Source organism: Palaemon carinicauda, chromosome 35 (assembly GCF_036898095.1).
Source record: "Palaemon carinicauda isolate YSFRI2023 chromosome 35, ASM3689809v2, whole genome shotgun sequence".
NCBI classification, from domain to species: domain Eukaryota; kingdom Metazoa; phylum Arthropoda; class Malacostraca; order Decapoda; family Palaemonidae; genus Palaemon; species Palaemon carinicauda.
Window position 1 is genome coordinate 28,012,022 of NC_090759.1, and position 19,019 is coordinate 28,031,040.

General features: G+C 43.3%; 1 protein-coding gene across 6 annotated transcripts in view; it reads right to left on the reverse strand.

The window, feature by feature from the left end:
- Positions 1–1,446: 1,446 nt before the first annotated feature.
- LOC137627408 (protein FAM185A) overlaps positions 1,447–19,019 on the reverse strand; it is a 558,433-nt gene continuing 540,860 nt past the window's right edge. For all 6 annotated transcript variants that reach the window (XM_068358500.1, XM_068358498.1, XM_068358501.1 and 3 more), the window contains 4 exons: positions 18,156–18,324; positions 9,502–9,701; positions 1,972–2,152; positions 1,447–1,583 (listed from right to left, as the gene is read on the reverse strand). In XM_068358500.1, the coding sequence (XP_068214601.1) occupies positions 1,447–1,583; positions 1,972–2,152; positions 9,502–9,701; positions 18,156–18,324 (687 nt within the window). The remainder of the gene's footprint in view (positions 1,584–1,971; positions 2,153–9,501; positions 9,702–18,155; positions 18,325–19,019) is intronic.

The window sequence follows — 19,019 nt, forward strand, 5'->3', positions numbered from 1 at the left end:
AACACTTTGCGCATATCACCTTATCACTTTTGATTTTCTGTTTGCACTTATTTCACTGAACTCGAAATTTTAAGTGATTGTACCTGAAACACGCAATCCTATCCTTCATTAAAAGGTAGTAATTGCGAAAACAGTTTACAATGCAACAGAAAAACATAATGAAAGATAAAGAATTCAGTGGCTGGAAAAGAGACTAAACACTAGATCAAATAAACTACGTTTAAAATCTCTCACCGCATAAAGCCTGGGAACAAGAATAAAACTCTAGAAACGTTTTACCTTCTTCCCCTATAGCGACTAGGGAGAAGAGTAAAAAACGAGAACAACGTTACCCGCTTGAACGAAACGTTTATTCTCCTCTCTCTCCCTCCGTCTCTATCTCTCTCTCTCTCTCTAGACTTAGAACCTGAGAGATGAGCCCAATTATATATCGTTAAAACATATAATTTGTTAAAGGAGAAAAACTGAAAGGTTTCCCAAATAAAAAGTTCCTTTATTAGAATTAAAACCATTTAAGCTAAGAAAGAATGAACGAAACGCTAGAATCGGTTTACTCTTACTGCAACGTGAAACCGTGAAAAACTCTCTATCGTAACGATAGAGCTCAAGTTGAACGTTCTGAACGTCAACAACTGCGGAGACTAAACTAAACGTTAGTTCATCTTTGAAAACAGTACGAGACTATCAAAGAAATTCTTTCAAAAACATTAAAAATAAAAAAGTATAAATTCTTAAAAGGAAATACGATATGACGGGCTCAATGTTAATTAACTTTGGTTCCAAGTAAGGACCGCCTACTATTAGGAAAGGTCGCATATAAACAAACAAAAATTAATTTTTTATAAGTTTATAATAAATGGAAAGTTAATCGAAGAGGCCTATAAATGGCGGAGAGATATAAAATAAATAGATCTATAACTTGTTAAGCAAAATTACCAAAAACCTAAACACACTTCCGTCTAAGGGAAGGGTCGGTCATTAAAAGTGAAAGAGAGTCCATACTCTCTTCGTCACCAACACTTCCGTCTAAGGGAAGGGTCGGCCATTTAAAAGTGAAAGAGAGTCCATACTCTCTTCGTCACCATAATTAAATCTATCCAAAACGAGTTCAAGTTTTGAAATGAAGATAAAACCCCTGCATAGCGAAAGCTCAAAACTGGAATAGTGTACTTCACCAAAACGTTGTGAAAACAAATCCAGTTAGGGACGGCGTATTTAGTAGGTCTTGCCTGTGGCACGACAGAGGAAAAATTGAGTTCTTGTTGACAAGAAGTACTTGAGTACCTGCTCACAGATGGCGCTGTTGTGTACACCCCCACCTGTATAGCGATCGCTGGCGTATCCCGACCTTAGATTTCTGTCGGGCAACAGAGTTGACAGCTACATGATCATCGGGTAAGATTAATATTGAAAACTTGAAATTACAAAGGTACAGAGCAAACAATGTTACCTTGGGTCCTCCAAGATGGCAATGCTCATATTGCCTTCATTCACATGAAGAGTGGAATTACTTGTGACATCAGTGATTTGTACATCCATGTTACCTTTTCCAACAAAGCCTGCTATTTGGCCATGAAGACCACCTGAAAATGTCAAGTGAAAACTGCTCATATAACTAAAGATATGTAAACTAAGATTTTCAATGAAATAAATATCACAGCTTATAATACACTAACTGAGAGAAGTTCAAGCTAAATTATTTTTATACTCCATACACATAACCTAAGTTTACTTATACTGTAGTGATGTGTGTATAGGATCCAAGAGTTCAGTCATGAAGCTGATGAAATTACTCTTTGGTGAAACAGCTACTCAGCTGAGATTTTCACTGACGACAGTATTCATGGCTTACACAGCACCAATTAAGTAATGCATGAATAAAATAGACAATCCTCCTCTTTTAACCTTAGAACCAGTAATATTTTCAAAATCTTCAATTGTCAAAAACTAAACATGAAACAATTCACTTACTTATAGAAACATTGCCTTTCCTTAGTACCAAATCTGTACATCCATGAAGATTTTTAAGACATATATTTCCACGGTGGGCAGTAATTTCTCCTTGTGTCATATACGATGAATTGATAGCAGTGTCAAGTTCCTCTGCATCTATGGACATAGCCATCCCTTGGAGTCTCTTGGCAGTGATATTCTACAGACAAGAATCATGAAATGAAATACATGACAGACAATATCCATCATTTAATCATGTATTTAAAGAATACAGTACATAGTTTTATGAAACAAAACATATTTTTTCAATACAAACCCCCTAATATGCTGCCTTGCTTATGTGTAATAAAATACTGGTTGCTACAAGACAGTGAGCTGTGATGTCTCTGCAAGTGTGGCTGGCACAGCAGGTTGAGCCAACTGGCAAGTTCCCTGAAAACATCTGACAGCAACATCAAAAGGTCTGGGTACCACTCAGATTGTGGCTATTTGGGGGCCACTAAAGTCAGTCTGAGATTTGTAGTAAAGTTGACTTCTCTTCCGATTAGGCAGAACTGCAGAAAAGCAAGAGTATCAAAGTTGTCTTGTGGATGCTGGAAGGCCTCCTAAAGTGCCACTATCTGGTATGGGACTGGTGAGCAATATATTTGGAGTTTTATAGTTGAAGTTCGTCACAAACAGGTCTTTAACCCTTTTACCCCCAGGCTATTTGGAAATTTCCAACCCTTAACCCCCCCGGGGTTATTTTTTTCCCAGCACATTTTACAGTATATTTTTTTAAAATTGCTCTAACAGCCTTAATTTTTGTCATAGAGAGGTCAGGTTGGTCTCATTCTCTTGGAAAATTCCTGAATTTTCTCAAAAAATTATAAAAAATGTGAAAATTTTTTTTTATAGCATTTTTTTGCAAGGACGTACCGGTACGTCCATGGGGGTAAAGGGATGGCTTTTGTGAAACGTACCAGTACGTCCTTTGGGGGTAAAAGGGTTAATTCTGCGGAACCCCAAAGAGTCAGGAGACTTTTCAGCACTTGAGAATGAAGAGACCACTTCGTAATTGGCAATCCCGTTCTTCTTGCCCGGTTTGAACCGTGCATCTAGGTCTACTGCATATGTGGGCCTGTTTTGCCAGCTTGCAAATGTGTTGAGAAGCAGCAGCAACTCCTTGCTTGTTGATGTAAGCCACTACAGTAATGCTGTTATTCATCAATGCTACTGAGTGGCCTACCAGATATTGTTGGAATGATTGCAGAGCCAGGAGTGCTGTCTTCAGCTCCAGCAGATTGTTATGCTGGCCCTTCTCTTTGGACCAGCAATCCAGTTCCCTAGGTGCTCACCCCAGCCTTTTTTTGACGTGTCCAAAAATAGAAGAATCTCTGTGGTGAGCATTCCCGAGGAGTTCCCTCAAAGACATTATTGTCATCTAACAACCAGCATAGATCCTCTCTTATCTCCACTTAAACAGGAACTAGATGGTGAGGGGAATCGATGGCTGCTGACCAATAAATCTTCAAGGACCACTAAAGAGAACACTGGTGTAATCAATCGTGTAGCACAAGCTTCTTTAGGGATGACAGATCCCCCAGATCATGGCAAAAAGAGAAGCTCTTCTCACTGTTGAAGAAGTGCTTCTGTGAAGACGACAGGATCAGCGAACTGTCTAGGCATGTGCCCAAGTTGAGACAAGAGTGAACACTCAAATGAACACTTGAGGGTGGTAGATATTTGAAGCCGACAAACTTGAACAGGGAAACAAAGGAACTTCCTTGAAGATCGACATATTGGTATTTGGAAGTATGCATTGCTCAGCTCTAAAGAGACCATATCGTTGTTCGCTCTGATGGTAGTTCGTATGGTGCTCGCTATCTCCATCTTGAATGGGGTTTATAGCACAAACTTGCTCAAGGCTGAGAGGTCAATGATATCTCCACCCCCCATGTTACAATGTAAAAGCCTGGAAAGTCCGGTCCATTCAACGATGGTAATTCGTCATCTGTCAATTTGTCATTTATTACTTTTATCTTATCAACAGACAAGTGACAAATAAAGGAATTCAAAAATTAATTTTTACTAATCAATTCAATAAAAAAGTTACAATAAAAATACTAGAAAACATGTTTTTTGTATGTGTATTTAATTCTTTAAATTCAAGATTGTGCAATCGCTTTCAGAACATTAATTTTTGGGTTACGATAATTTTTCCATTTTTTTTTTAATAAACAGGTTCATGTCTATATACCGGTGTTTTTTCTTTTGGCTTAGTTCTTCTTGGATGAGCTTCCAAATACTTGGATGACTAACATTCACTGTGTTTCAGTGCCCTATGGTAGGCTTCTAAACTATTTGTAGTACAAGCAATCCCCAACATACATCGATCACAAACATTCCATATACTTAATGAAAATAGAGGTTCAAAGTGCTGCCACCTCCTTTCACTTTTTCCTCTAGTTGGTCATATATAATTATTTTCAAATAATATACGATTAACTGAAATATCATTGTCGTCTACAAGTTGTTCATATTCATCTACAAAATCAACCACCAGCAAGAAGGCAAGGGCTTCAAAACAGCGCATATTCCTATTAGAACTTTAATATTTGAGACCGTGAGCCTTGCATTTATCTCTGCTACAGTTTAAGTGTGATTATGATTCTCAATTTTCTTCAGCTCTACATAGTTTTCATCTGTAAGAAGCCTTGCCTTGCATGAACAGTTTTCACACCTCCAGTTTATCTTTAGTCCAACAGCATTCTCCTTATTCTTTGTGTATATATAATTCTCTTGATTGACCACTTTGTTTCTCCCTTTCTCTGAAGTAATAACCTTGTGGGTAGCCATGTTGATGGATGGGAGTTTTGTATGAAAACTAATTCAATGAGAGAGAGAGAGAGAGAGAGAGAGAGAGAGAGAGAGAGAGAGAGAGAGAGAGAGAGAGAGAGAGAGAGAGAGAGAGAGAGTGAGTTTAAAACAATTATAATTGTTAGAGAGAGTGTTTAGAACAAATAAAACTGATCAACAACCATTTTAATTTAATAGCATTGTGTGTGTAATTTATGTATTTATGAGATAAACTGACCAACGATGAATTGACAAAAGGTGAAACCGGGCACAAATTGCCTTAGCACCGACTGGAACCATCCCTTTCAAGCTTTGGCTTCCGCATTTTCACCTCTGATAGTAAGATGAGACGATTCTCTGAGGTAGGACTGTACGCGGAGGGCATCGTTGGTTTCCTAGTGAGGGAAGGATGATGGCCAGCGAATGGGAGGTGGTACCCAGCTACAAGGATACTTGCCATCCAGTCATCTGTACCATGGTACTGCCACCTTGCCCATTAGCTCGATAGACATCCCCAAACTCGTGTCAGTAGGTGGAGGGGACTACCTTCCCTAATGTCCTCTAGCTCTTCTCCTGCATCTTTCCCTTCTAGGGTGGCTAAAATAGGGCTGAAAGGGGCTAAGATCCTTGGATCTCCTGGGGGAGATGGTACACATGTATCAGACCTAGACCTAGACCTAGGGGTCGTTTAGGGGTTAACTTCAGTCAGGTTAACAACTTGATCTTTTAAACTGAACTTTAAGTTCTAGATTTTTTAAAAAGACAGCTCAGTGGAAAATGGGGTCCTGGATGGTTTTCTTCCATTTTTTTCCATCATACCTTTTCATCTGGGAGAAAGAGGCCTGAACTCTGGATGGTCGAGTCATTGCTCAATGCCAAACCGTCTCTTTGCCCTATCTGCCTGGAAATTTGGCAGCTACAGTACTGCATTCCTCCTTTTAAACACCCAGTTGGTCCACAGGTGGGCTAAAAAGGTGACAACCTTCACCCCTGACAACACAAGGTCAGGTATTTCTTTTTGTTCTTAGGATTCAAGAGATCCTGAGAGGGCTCTTAGGATTCAAAAGATCCTGAGAGGAAGTGTAGTAAGCCACTGTCTAAAACCAGGTTGCTAGAAGGTTAGCCATTGTTTTAGCTTCAATATTTGTCAACTCGGAGGCAGAACAGATTGTCGATGACGCTCCATGTCTTTCAACAGAAGTACGTGGGTCCAAGGTTATGACTGCGTTAATGAGAAGAGGAAAGTGGATGACCTCTTCTGGGACATAAAACCTTCTTTATCTCAAAAGAGCAGGCGGTGAGATCCTGTTTGATCTGCTGGTCCACAGTGAATTACTCTGGGCCAGACACCTGGGTGCTCATGATGTCTAATGCTTTCCTCGGAGTTGCAAGGAATGCCTCGATCTCTGTAGGGCTCTGAAGTGATGGTCCATCAATGTCTTGCCCCATTACCCTAAGCTCTTTCCTCCTCCCCTAAACTATTGATTTGCCTCATCAGGACAAGAACCTTCAAGAATGTAGACTCCGTCTCCGTATTTACAGCTTTTGCCGGAGCTGGGCCCGAATCTGGTGCCAAATGGTCAGTTGTGTCTAACGACTCCTGACTCCTAGGAGGTGGGGAGTAGACTCATTCAGAAGGCCATTACGGAATTCTGTCTAGGCCGAGACTGGACTATCTCCTATAGTTTCAGGGGATGGCCCGCTTCCACACTCGCAGGCTTATACCTCCAAAATGCTAATGCAGTCACATAGGGAATGCCTGAGGACCGAGTTGTTCTTGAAAAGGATTCCTTCAGATAAAAGAGAAGAGAGCTTCATTATGATAGGGAGAGACTGGGCTCATTCTATCCATTCTTAAGGAAGAAGCTTTCCTTCTAAACTGGGACCTTACTTTTGGCGATCGTTCCCTCATGAGTTGGCTTCTGAATTCTCTATAACTCAGTACATGAGATCTAAGGAGTTGGAGAGCATAAAGGAGATAGATCTATGAAAATAATAGCGAGTGCAAGTGCTCAATGGGATCTGATCATGTTTAAGAAACTTTCTGCTTGGTCTATGTCGCTCACCTGAAGTTGCAGGATCCTTCCGAGGGGAATGTGCGAACATTGGTGAGTGCATTCAAAAAGCATATCAGAACACTGCGCTCTGCTAAAGGGTGGGTGCGCATTGTAGAGTGAGAGCGAAAAGTAGAGCACTCATGTACAGAGGGGTAAGTACACAGAGGGTGAATGTCTGTTGCTTGAGAACAGGTTAGTGTTAAAGCATAGGCGAGATCATGACCTAATAGGTGATTGCACACTAACCGGAGAGTGAGTGTGCAATTGTGAGTAGAGGATCATTTTCTAAAAGACAGCGCCTGACATGGAGAATCCTCACTACGAGAATGCAGTGCACTAACATAGGAATGCGGGTAGTGGAATGCAGGAATGATAAGGTGAGTGTGCTAAAGTGTGAGGTGAAGCTCTGTCTAGCGAATAACGTGGGCATTTAAAGTATTGATATTGCGAACCTAAGTACACTCCGGATAATGTGGGTATTCTCTATCTGGAGAGTGAATAGGACCCCATGACTGAGCTGAAGACTTGCACTATGTGCGTAAAGATGAGTGCACACTAAGAAAACTTTTATACAAGTGTGCACTAGGAGGAGAGCACGGTTGAAAAAAAGGTGCATTGCGCACAGGTGATTGTGCTTTCCTTGGGGAGCGTGTTTAATGGTTTAAAGGCCGCTCATGAATGGCAGAAGCAAGGGACAATGCCCAAGAGACTGACCATATATACACATTATCAGTTCCCAAGCCCGCTCTCCACCCAAGCTAGAACCAAGGAGGGCTAGGCAATGGGTGCTGATAACTCAGCAGATAGACTTATAGGCTCCCCCAAACCCTCCATCCTTAGCTCAAGGACGGTGATGTTGCAGCAACTAAAGAAACTAACAAGATTAAGCAGGACTAACCCGAGTCTGGTGATCACCAGTCAGGGATGTTACCACATCGGCCACCAAAACCACACAGAAAGAGTGCACGACTGCAGTTGAATACTCTGGGCCTGGAGTTGTGGACTATTTGGTAAGTGTGTGCAGCCAGAAGAGCGAGCATGAACTGATGAGCGTGCTTCTAAATGTGAGTGCACACAAACAGGCAAGGGGTCCAGATCCAATGAGAGCACGCAAACTGAAGAATGCTCAAGTTCAGAAACAGCAGTTTCCTGGGGGGGGGGGGGGGGGCTGTGCAAACAATGGGCCTTGTGTACACAGAGTGCACGAACCCAACCTGCTTCCACATGAGAGTGCACTCAAATTGATAATTCCAAAATTCAATGAGTCCTCATAAAATCAATGCTTAAAAGTGTGTGCACTAACAGGCGAATGTGTGCTAGAGTGCAAACAGTCCAATGCATGCGAGTGCATACAGGAGAGTGCGTGAACAGGAGTGTGCTCATGGGCACAAACAGGTGAGTGTGTGAAAGCATGTGATTGTGAACAGGTGAGCACCCTCCAACAGAAGGATAAGCACACATTGGTGAATCCTCAAGCTCCAATAAATGTGACCTAAGAGGTGATGACAAGTGCCTTGAAGAATGCATGCTAACAGGCGAGCGTACGAGTCTTGATCCATGAGCACCAATAGGTGAGCTAGTGATAGCATGACCTAGAGAGTGCACACTCAGATATATGGTCAGGAATGCTCACAGCTGGGAGCGCCTTAACATGGGGGGGCCCATACTAACAGGCGAATGCATGCCAGCATGGGCGCACACTCATAGATGTGCAAGCATGAGGCCTATAACAAAGATAAGAACATATTTCTTGTGCACTGTATAACTCCTGGGCTCTCTCCTCATGGCCTCTGGCAGGCATTTGCAACAGTACTCGCCATCCTCATAAGGACAAGGTTGATGGTATAGGGCTGGGTGGAAAGGGAGGCCAAAGGTGCTTTCTTCTCTTACTTGAGAGTCATGTGGAGACGAGAGAGATGCGGAAGGTAACAATCTGTGAACAACGCCGCCTTCCAAGGCCTCATGATAGTATTTTCCTGTGAGGTTGCATGGGAAGGTGTACTCACAGAGGGTGTACTCACAGAGGAAGACGTGAATCCTTAAGGCGTCGTCCTTCGATGGGTCACCATCTGGGCTCACTCCAAATTAATGGTGGAGTACCTGCCTCTCTTGGGGAAGCAGATAGGACAGAAGGAGAAGAATCTCACTTTGCCAACTTTTTCCTCTTTTTGCTGTACTAAAGCCACCGTGTCAACAGCCACTTTACACTCCTTGTAGGGTGATGACTCTCTGCTGTCATGGCCCCTGAAGTTAGGCCTGAACAATGAATGAGGGTCTACCGAGCTCTTGCTCATAAACATTCTGCATCTACGAGCTGGAATGCCAAGGCAGGATTACATGCACACACATGGTTTCTCCATTCCTCCAAACAATCAGCAAACTGTAAAGAAAAAGAAAATATAGAAAAGCCAAGCAAGTCTGTACAACTCATTGGCTGAAGTCAAAGTGGATACTCCTATCAAAGGATGAAGAATTGTATGTGTAAGAAAAACCAGAATGCAGAGGCATATCCATCTTGCCAACTTTTGCAAAGGATGAAGAATTGTATTTGTGTAAGAAAAACCAGAATTCAGAGGCATATCCCTCTTGCTAACTTTTGCAAAAAAAAAAAAAAAAAAAAAATCTACTAATGGATTTTTACGAGACTACTTACAGTTTTTTTCGCATTTACAAAAAGATTCCCCTGCAGTGTTCCATCAGCAATGATGGATCCCATCTTTGTAGTTATATGAATATTATGACTCTTAAGCCCCTTTGTATTAATATTGCCATTAAATGTATTAATGTTTACTTCATCCGCTTCCATGCCATTGATGTGTACGTCTGCATCATTAAAGAGTTTTATTTCCAGATCTGAAAGTGAAAAAACACCTTTAAAACTACATTTACCAAAGAATTATCAATTTATCAAAACATACAAATCATTGAGCATTCTAACAGCTGTTCGGATACAATTTTGAGAGCCCTAAATTTTGTTTTGGTGATTTCCTACTATCAATAGTGAACAAAATATTCCTTGTATGTTCTGACCACTGTGTCCTCTAATCACTATTACTAGCTAAGCTACAATCCTAGTTGGAAAAGCAGGATGCTCTAAGGTCAAGGGCTCCAACAGGGAAAAATAACACTGAGGAAAGGAAATAAGGAAACAATGGCATGCCTAAGTGTTCAAACAAGATAACTGTCAAAGATGGTTGTGCCATACCCTCTGTAGGCGATGGCACAACCCAAAAACAGAGAACAATAGTTTGATTTTAAAGTGTCCTCCTAGAGGAGCTGTTTACCATAGCTAAGGTCTCTCTTAAACGCTTACCAAGTTTTAAGTACCCACTGAACAACTATAGTACAATAGTTAACTCATATAGTGGAGAATTCTTTGGTTATCTTAGTGTTGTCAGGTGTGGAAGGAAACACGAGAATATGTAAAGAATACATCAGACTATTCAGTGCATGTGCATGCAAGGGAAACATGAAAATGTTATTTTATATTTTTCTAACCATACAAACCTGGAGCTCTTTACGTAGGAGATATTTCGGCGATAGCTGAAACTAGCCATTAAAGCTTTTGCAATGTGTAACTACCCTCCACTAGTCAGCGGAGGGGTGATAGAGGGGGTTGACAAACCACCCCACTCACACCAGCAATAGTAAACAACTGTCACTTTGCAATAGCGGCAAGACTTCCAAGGGAAGATGATCATCATCATCTTTGTCTACATCTTTTCCCACTTCTATGTGGGGTCGATGTTTCTGGTCAGCTTTCTCCATCTACCTCTGTCCCACACCTCATCACCGGGACCATTATGTGCAAGGAGCAACAGGTTTGCCTAGTTAGGAAAAAGACAAATTATTCCAAATTTGTCATTTGTTCCGGCTACTGTATACACATACCTTACGCTCTTTACGTATGAGACTCGCTCCATGTTGGGTGCAAGTCCTAAAACAAACAGGCTGGAGGCTACCCATGGGTGACAGAGGGTACCCTTACTCCTCGTGATTCTTATAGGATGACAGCCTGGGCAATCGGTACTAGCGTAGATTTTAGTAATGTGACTTGACCAGGTAAGCATAATATTGGAGCTAAGCTCCTCACTTTACCTAGACATTGACAGACTCCACCTCATTTAGAGAACTGGGACATAACAAATACAGACAGTCCCCAACCAATGAACACCTTGCTTACGAACTTTCAGACCTAAAAACGTAAATTACCATAAGTCAAAAACATGTTCGTTAACTCCGTAGTTATATTTTTTTTCAATTAGCGTCACTCTCGAGTCATTTATGACAAAAGGAAGAGAAAAACTAAGCACTTCCTTGGATATGATTTTTAAAGCTCGGTTTGTCACACCAGTCCGATCAGAAACTGTCTCCCCAGACATGCCTTTATCTGCACCATACTCATTGATACCTTCCACACCAAGAGTCATCTCAGCTGATAATTACTTTACTGACGACGACGACGAATCATCCGGTGACAGCGAGGTCTCCAAGGTCTTGGGCTCTAGAGATTTTTTTAAATTATTTCCTCAGTGCCCTTATAGGATAGAGTAACAGCTTATCTGGGTCATTTGTTACGGAACAGAGAGACTCAATCTGAAAGGGCCCGAATCTAGGAACCGCTACACCCGGATTTTGAGGCTTGGCTACAAACTCAGGGATGAAACCAACTGTCATTGCGCCCATCCCCTTGAATGGGTGATGTCATAGGACAGACCATGTAGCTCACTGACTCTTGGCAGAGTCCGGGGCTAGGAGAAATACAGTCTTCAGGGTTAAGTTTTGATCTGATGCTAGACAGAGAGGTTTGTATGGAGCTCCTTTCAGTGAGCGTAGTACTTTCAATACGTTCCAAGGAGGTGGTCTGACTTGACTTATGGCATGTGCACTTTAAATTCCATATGAGGAGAGAAAATTCCATCGAGGAGGAAATGTTAACTTCGTTCAGCTTTAAAACGAGGCTCAAGGCCGAGCAATAGCCTTTCACCGCAGCAGACTCCTGGAGATTCCTGCCATTCCCTTTTTAACTGGTCTCTTAAAGTCTTTCTTTGCAAGGAGCTGCTGGATAACCTCCAAGCGTGAAGACGAAACGATGGAAACGCTTGATGTAAGACATCCATGTGTGGTTGTCGGAGTAGATTGGGAAGTGGAGGGAGCTCTCTCAGTACCTCTGTGAGCAGATGCAGAAGGTCCGAGAACCATTCTGAATTTTGCCACAACGGAGCTACTAGGGTCATCGAGAGATCTTGCGATACCCAGACTTGTTCAGAAGCCTTCTTACTAGGCAGAAGGGGGAAATGTGTAAACATCTATCCTGTCCCATGGATGTTGGAAGGTGTCTTGCCCAACTGCCTGAAGTGCCGGTACTGGAGAGCTGTACACCTCAAGTCTGCAGTTTAGAGACGTTGCAAACGGGTCGATTGTAGGCAAACCCCGCAAAATCAAAATTTTGTTGATCATCTTATTTCAAAGACCGTTCGCAGCCTACCCTCCGAGTCCTCCTGCTCAGATAATCCGCCAGCACGTACTTTCGCCCGGGATGAAGCAGGCTGAAAGGACTACAGAGTTATTTTCCGTCCATCTGAGACCAATGCTAGCTGGCATAAGAGCTGTGAAAAAGTACCTCTTCCTTTGTTCATGTGCGACACCACCATAGTGTTGTCGCTCGTCAGCTCTACAGAGTGCCCCGAAAGGAGTCGATGGAGGTGCTTGAGGGAAAGGAAGGCTGCCCTCATTCTCAAGAGGTTTATGTGGCACTGTCACTTTGATTCGGACCAAAGCCCAAACGCCATGAGATGCAACAGATGAGAACCCCACCCTTCTTTCAATGCATTTGTGAAGAGCAACAAATCTGGGAGGAGAGAGAAGATCTACTCCCCTGAGCAGGTTGGCATCTGACACCCACTAACCAAGGTCTCTTCTGCTCTTGACCTACCGGCACCAAGGTGTTCAGTAGGTCGAGGTGCTGAGGCCATGACGTCTTCAGCTGCCACTGTTGAGACCAAATGCGTAAACTACCGTTGGGAACCAGTGTCCCAGAAAACTTTATCACAGATCTGCTGGGAAGCTGTCGTGTGAGAAAGGGTTGAGCTACCTCTCTCAGTCTCTTTACTCATACTCATTCCTCAGACAGGAAAACTACCTAACCTGTTCATGATTTTCATTCCTAGATATACCATCTCTTGAGAAGGTTGCATGCGAGACTTCTCGTAATATACCACAATTCCTAGATCCTGGCAAAAGCGAGAAGGCTGTCTCGACGGAGAAGGGCCTCGGTTCTGTCTCGATGGAGAAGGGCCTCGCTTTAATCGACTAGATCTAGCCAGTCATCTAGGTAACAAAGGAAACGAATGCCGTTCTTGTGGGCCCAGGTGAACATCTAGGGTGCCGAGGACAGGCCGCTACACAGCACCTTGAACTGGCATACCTTTCTTTCTAACATGAATCTCTGGTACTTCCTTCAGGATGGATGAACGGGGATCTGGAAGTATGTACGAGGTCTAACAATATCATGTAATCCTGTGGTCTGACTGCCATCTCCATCTTGAACGGTGTTAGTTGAACGAACTCGTTCAAGGCCGAGAGATAGATGACTGGTCGCCAGCCTCCAGACGCCTTTTCGACCAGAAATAAACTACTGTAGAAGACTGGGGACCCTTCCGATACTTCTTGGAGAGCCTCCTTCTTTAACATGGTCTGGACTTCAGCCAAAATGCCCTGTTCCTTCGCGGAACCTTTCACATAGGAATCTGACATCATCCGATGGAGGGTCAGGGGAGGGTAAGGGAGAGTGAACAGGACAATGCATCACTCTCCGAGTACAGAAACTGACCAAGGTTTACCCAATGGAGCATCCACCTCTGCCATCTGCTCCTCGGGCATCCCCCTACCGGTGGACTGGTCAAGAGAATGCCCTCCCTACTGGGATCGTCCTCATTAACCTCTCTTGCCCTTCTTCGACCCCTTGGATCAAAGCCACCTGTTGAAATACTACCGCTATAGTGTTATGGGGTCCTTTGACTCGCCAGACAGTGCTACATTGGATCCTTCTCTCTGGTTATGGTTTATTTTTCCTTGTCCCCACACACACACACACCAAATATTCTTTATATATTCTCCTCTGTCCTCATACACCTGACAACACTGAGATTACCAAACAATTCTTCACCCATGGAATTACTGCACTGTAATTGTTCAGTGACCACTTTCCTCTTGGTAAGGGTAGCAGAGACTCTTTAGCTATGGTACGCAGCTTTTCCAGGAGAAGAATACTCCAATATCACACCATTATTCTCTAGACTTAGGTAGTGCCATAGCCTCTGTACCCTTCCACTGTCTTGGGTTAGAGTTCTCTTGCTTGAGGGTACACTCTGGCACACTTTTATCTTATTTCTCTTCCTCTTGTTTTGTTACAACTTTTAGTTTATATAGGAAATTTATTTTGATGTTACTCCTCTTAAAACATATTTTTTCCTTGTTTCCTTTCCTCTCTGGGCTATTTTCCCTGTTGGAGCCTCTGGGCTATTGGCATCTGGTTTTTCCAACTAGGGTTGTAGCTTAGCAAGTAATAATAATAATAATAATACAGTAATAATAATAATAATAATAATAATAATAATAATAATAATAATAATAATAATAATAACAGGACCTTGAATCTGGGCTGCCTGCTTTTTCTGTGGACTCTTCTTCAACCCCTGGAGATCTCTGTGGTGGACGTACCGCAGAATAAGGACATGAGATCATTGCCCTATGGAGGAGGGAGTATTGGCTCGCCTTCCTCCATCTGTCTGCTACTGCCTCGATGTCCTCCACATTGAAGAGGGAAGGACCGTCCATCGAGGAATTCACCTCTCTTCTTGGTATGTGCTGCTGGAATTTTGAGACTATCACATTGCATCACCTCAAAACCCATTTGACCCAATGGTTCACAATGTTCTGTGTTAGGAACTCAAGGGTTCTCTAGCTCCTGAAAGAAGGAAAGCTAACAGTCTCCCTCTTCTGAAGAGTAGAGAGGTCCTCGTTCTTCATGAGGTAGCGTACTGTTCCTAACCAGTAGTCCAATTGTGAAACATTTTGCAGAGCGCATTTTGCAACCCTTTCCATATTGGCCACATCACACGCAGAGAAATGCACTGCCAAGGTCGATAGTTTGGCCAGAGGAGAGTTCTGTGTTAAAGCCAGAACCGTCTGATCCAACGGTAGAAGAGACGGATCATCCTCTACGATCTCGTTAATACTTCTTCTGCCATACGTACAGGGGAGGAAGTTACAAAGGAGTCAACCAACTGGAGGGACCGTAATGCTTCCGTCACCTGGGGATAAGCCCTCTTCTTTGCTGCCTGCAACCCCCTGACCAAGACAAAGCTACCCTAGTCTTGGTGAGTTTCAGCATGTCATAGAAGAGGTCTAAGGCAGTGTCCTTGCCCTCCGTTGGAACTTGATCCAGTCCCCCTAAAGAATTAACCTTCCTTGTGCAGGGATGGACTTGCAGAAAGAGGTGGTCTGCATCTTTCTGCACTAGGGGAGACATCTTGGAGCCAGCAACCATATTGGCCCTGGGAGGACCGAGATCATCACTAGAGTTCCTTCTCGCAGAGGAATGTGCTCTTGGAGGCAGACCGCTGTGTTCTGGTCTTACGAAGACAGACATTGGGACTGGATGACATTCCCCTTGAAGTTGAGGCTCACCCATAGAGTACCAATTCTTGGGGATGGTCTTAAGTGTTCTTCCTTTATCTCTAACGGATGCTAAAATCGTCAAGAAAGGAAGAACTCTCCTCCCTCTCCGTCTCCTTGGCCCCTGCACCTTTGGAAGAAACAGGAGGGGGAACCTCTGCCACCGTAACTGGCGGTTCAGGTCGGTTCAACTCATAGGCGAGAGCTATAGTTGTCTGTGAATGAGATCTCTATCCTCTGCTCATTCGTGACTGAACGGTATGCCCCACCGGAGGAGTGTTTTTCCTCTGATTCCCAGCTGTAGCCTTCATGCTTGCAGTTCCTGCTTGAAAGCAGGTGACTGGGAACAATGCAAGCCTGTCTTCTAAACGTCCTGGAGTGAGACTAGCCAATGCTGGGTCCAAAGGGAGAAGAGATGCCAGTACCAGATGAGAGGAGTTCCCAGAGCTGAGCAAATCTCTCTCTCCAGAAACCTGATCTCCTACCTTACGCAGCACATCTTTGGTCAAGGTTGACCACTGAGTTCCAGTCCTGCCTTGGCGTTGGGTGGAGAATGGCACATAAGGTCAATAGCCACTCTCCTTTTCAGGGAAGAAGTCGAGGCTTCTCCAAGGCCATTCACTACACGAATGTTCCACAGGACTCTTAGAAAGGTGGACTCAGACTCCTCTATTTCAGTCAAAGGAGTCTTGGATCCTGTTGCGGGAGGGGCTCTCCCTCCTGTTTCAATTGAATCTTCCTCCCAGGCATCTTTATCCGGGATTTCCTCCTCTACGTGGTGATCCTAATCTTGACTCCCTGTGGTTTGATAAGCACTCCTGAAAACCTAAACCTGGTCTTGAAGTCTCAGGTCGTAGTATCTTTCCTCTCCTTCCTCCTGGTTCTTGCACAAGAGTGAAACAAGATCGGATGGCCTTACTCATGGATCCTGAACCTCTGACATCTTTGGTAGAGCCCGGCGCTGTTTCGGTACTGGGCGAATTGTTTAGCCGTAAACGAGATCGGAATCAGCCGATAACTGCAGGTAGGGGAAATCTCCTTTGGAAATAAAGAGAACCCCTATGAGAGTGGATCCTGGTGTCCCTCTTAGGGGAGTTACACTAATCTTATTTTTGGAACGCCTCCTGGAGCTTACGTCCGTCCTTGAAATATTAAGGGAAGGACATAGTGAAGCAGAGGGAAGAGTTGACAGGTGTCTTCCGAGGCTTGCAGTCAGATAGCACAACCCAAGGAAAGATCCTCCACCGTCAACAAGGTCTTCAAAGGCTGCACGGTCGAGATATCATCTGGAGAAGCGGGGCATGACGGAACATTACCTTTGGAATGAAGAACTTTACCCCTTGTAGGAGAAGTATTTTTACGGGTTCCTGATGAGAGGCAGCGAGTTTACCTGGCAAAGGAAAACTGGTCGGAATACTGAAACGAGTCTGAATCCCAGCGTGAAGAGAGCCTAGCTCGAAAGTATGAGGGTGCCTGTGATAAATAGAGGGCGACTGCTTGGCATCCTCTACAGAAGAGCAATCCTGAGCGCAATTATGGCCTGGAGTATGATGGAAAAGCGCAGCTAGAGCGGGACTGAATCGTGAAGGCTAGGCACGACTGGAACCCTAATGAAGCAAGGTTAAAGCATGAAGGAAGAGCTTGAAGGTGAAGTCCAGCTGGAGGATAAAGGCGAAGTCCAGCTGGAGGATGAAGGCGAAGTCCAGCTGGAGGATGAAGGCGAAGTCCAGCTAGAGGATGAAGGCGAAGTCCAGCTGGAGGATGAAGGCGAAGTCCAGCTGGAGGATGAAGGCGAAGTCCAGCTGGAGGATGAAGGCGAAGTCCAGCTGGAGGATGAAGGTGACAGGCAGCCAGAGTGCACTGAAGAGGGAGCAGAGTGCCAATGAGAGGAGAATATGGAGCGAGACGAGGATTTCCCAGGGGAAGATCTGGAGTACTTGTGCAATCTATGAGGAGGGGCTGTAGAGGCAAGAGAAGAACACTTAGTGGGAACTAGTGAGGAAGGCAATCTCTGACAATGAGCAGGAGCAAACGATACAAAAGCATGAGCAGAGCTAGACTCTGTGCTCTTCGAAGCTCACTCTTGGACTTGTCCAAGCGTTAAACGCCCATCACTCTTATAAGAATACCCTCTGGAGGAGACCACTAGAGATTACTTCAAAGGAAGAGTTCCGGGGGAAGAAAATGTGACCCTGAACTTCTTTGACTTTGAGGACAACCCTGAAGGCGAAGAATCCCTTTCTGACGGCTGGAATTCAAGTGAGGTTAGAGTGAGCTGAGCTGGAGGGGAGGCGGCTGCCTCCCTGCCACTAACAAGTAACTACCTGCTAGTTGTTTACACCTTGTTAAAGTTTTAAATGCTGTGTTCCAGCTTCGCTATTATCCATTCTCCCATAGTAAAGGACGCTAGATTGTATTTGTGTTGGAACAATTAAATTTTTCCTAACTTATGAGACTCAAAGCATATGGTAAATGAATAAATTAGCTAAGATCAATCAAGACAAAATCCTTCAACAGACCCTTTAAAAATAGTGTGCAGCAGTAGTTTATTCAATAAAAGACCAAGTAACATGATGCGCATCAAATAAAATTTTATCAGTTCTATATTAAATGCAGTATAAAAATTACCATATTTAATTGGAAGGTGTACTTCATAATACATTGCATGATTCTCAGGGAAGGCGTTTATCGTGAGCACGTCTTTACATTCCCCTGTGAGTTCAATATTGATGTCTTTGCTTGAAGCAGACGAATCTCCATAAATATAAACGAGAGCTCTATTAGCATCTGGAAATTCCTGTAAAATATAAACTATTACAACACTATTGTTAAATGAGAAGAAATTTTTCATGTCCCATATAATCAACATACAATACTAGAAATACACAAGGGGAGTACAGTATGTTACATTATACCAAATTCTAAATTCCATATCTGCAAATGTTACTAAAGCCAGTTGAAAACTTGATAGAAAAAAAAAGGGAACCCGAATGATAAAATTACAGACATAGGGGACACCAACATGAAAATGCTTCCTATTCAGATAAAGTCCAGTTTATTCAAAAGAATGCAAACTCAAATTTAAAGTAGAACACATCATTACTTTAACTAAAAAAAATTCCAGTTTGTGGATGAATCACTCTTGAATAGAGAAAACTATGAAAAGAAAGCTTCATACTACAAAATGACAAATTTGAAATAATTTGCATTTCTCCTAACTATACAAACCGGAAGCCCTTTACATAGAAGTATTTTTTTGGCACTAGCTGTTAAGATTTTGCAAGGTGTAACTACCCTCCGCTATCAGAGGGAGGGGGGAAGAGAGGGTAACCCACCACCCCGCTCACACCAGCCCTAGTAAACATTGTCACTTTGCCATAGCGACAGGACTTCTGGGGGTAGGTGATGGCAGGACCAGTATTTGTAAAGAGCTTCAGGTTTGTACAGTTAAGAAAAATACAAATTATTTCAAATGTCATTTGTTCCAGAACT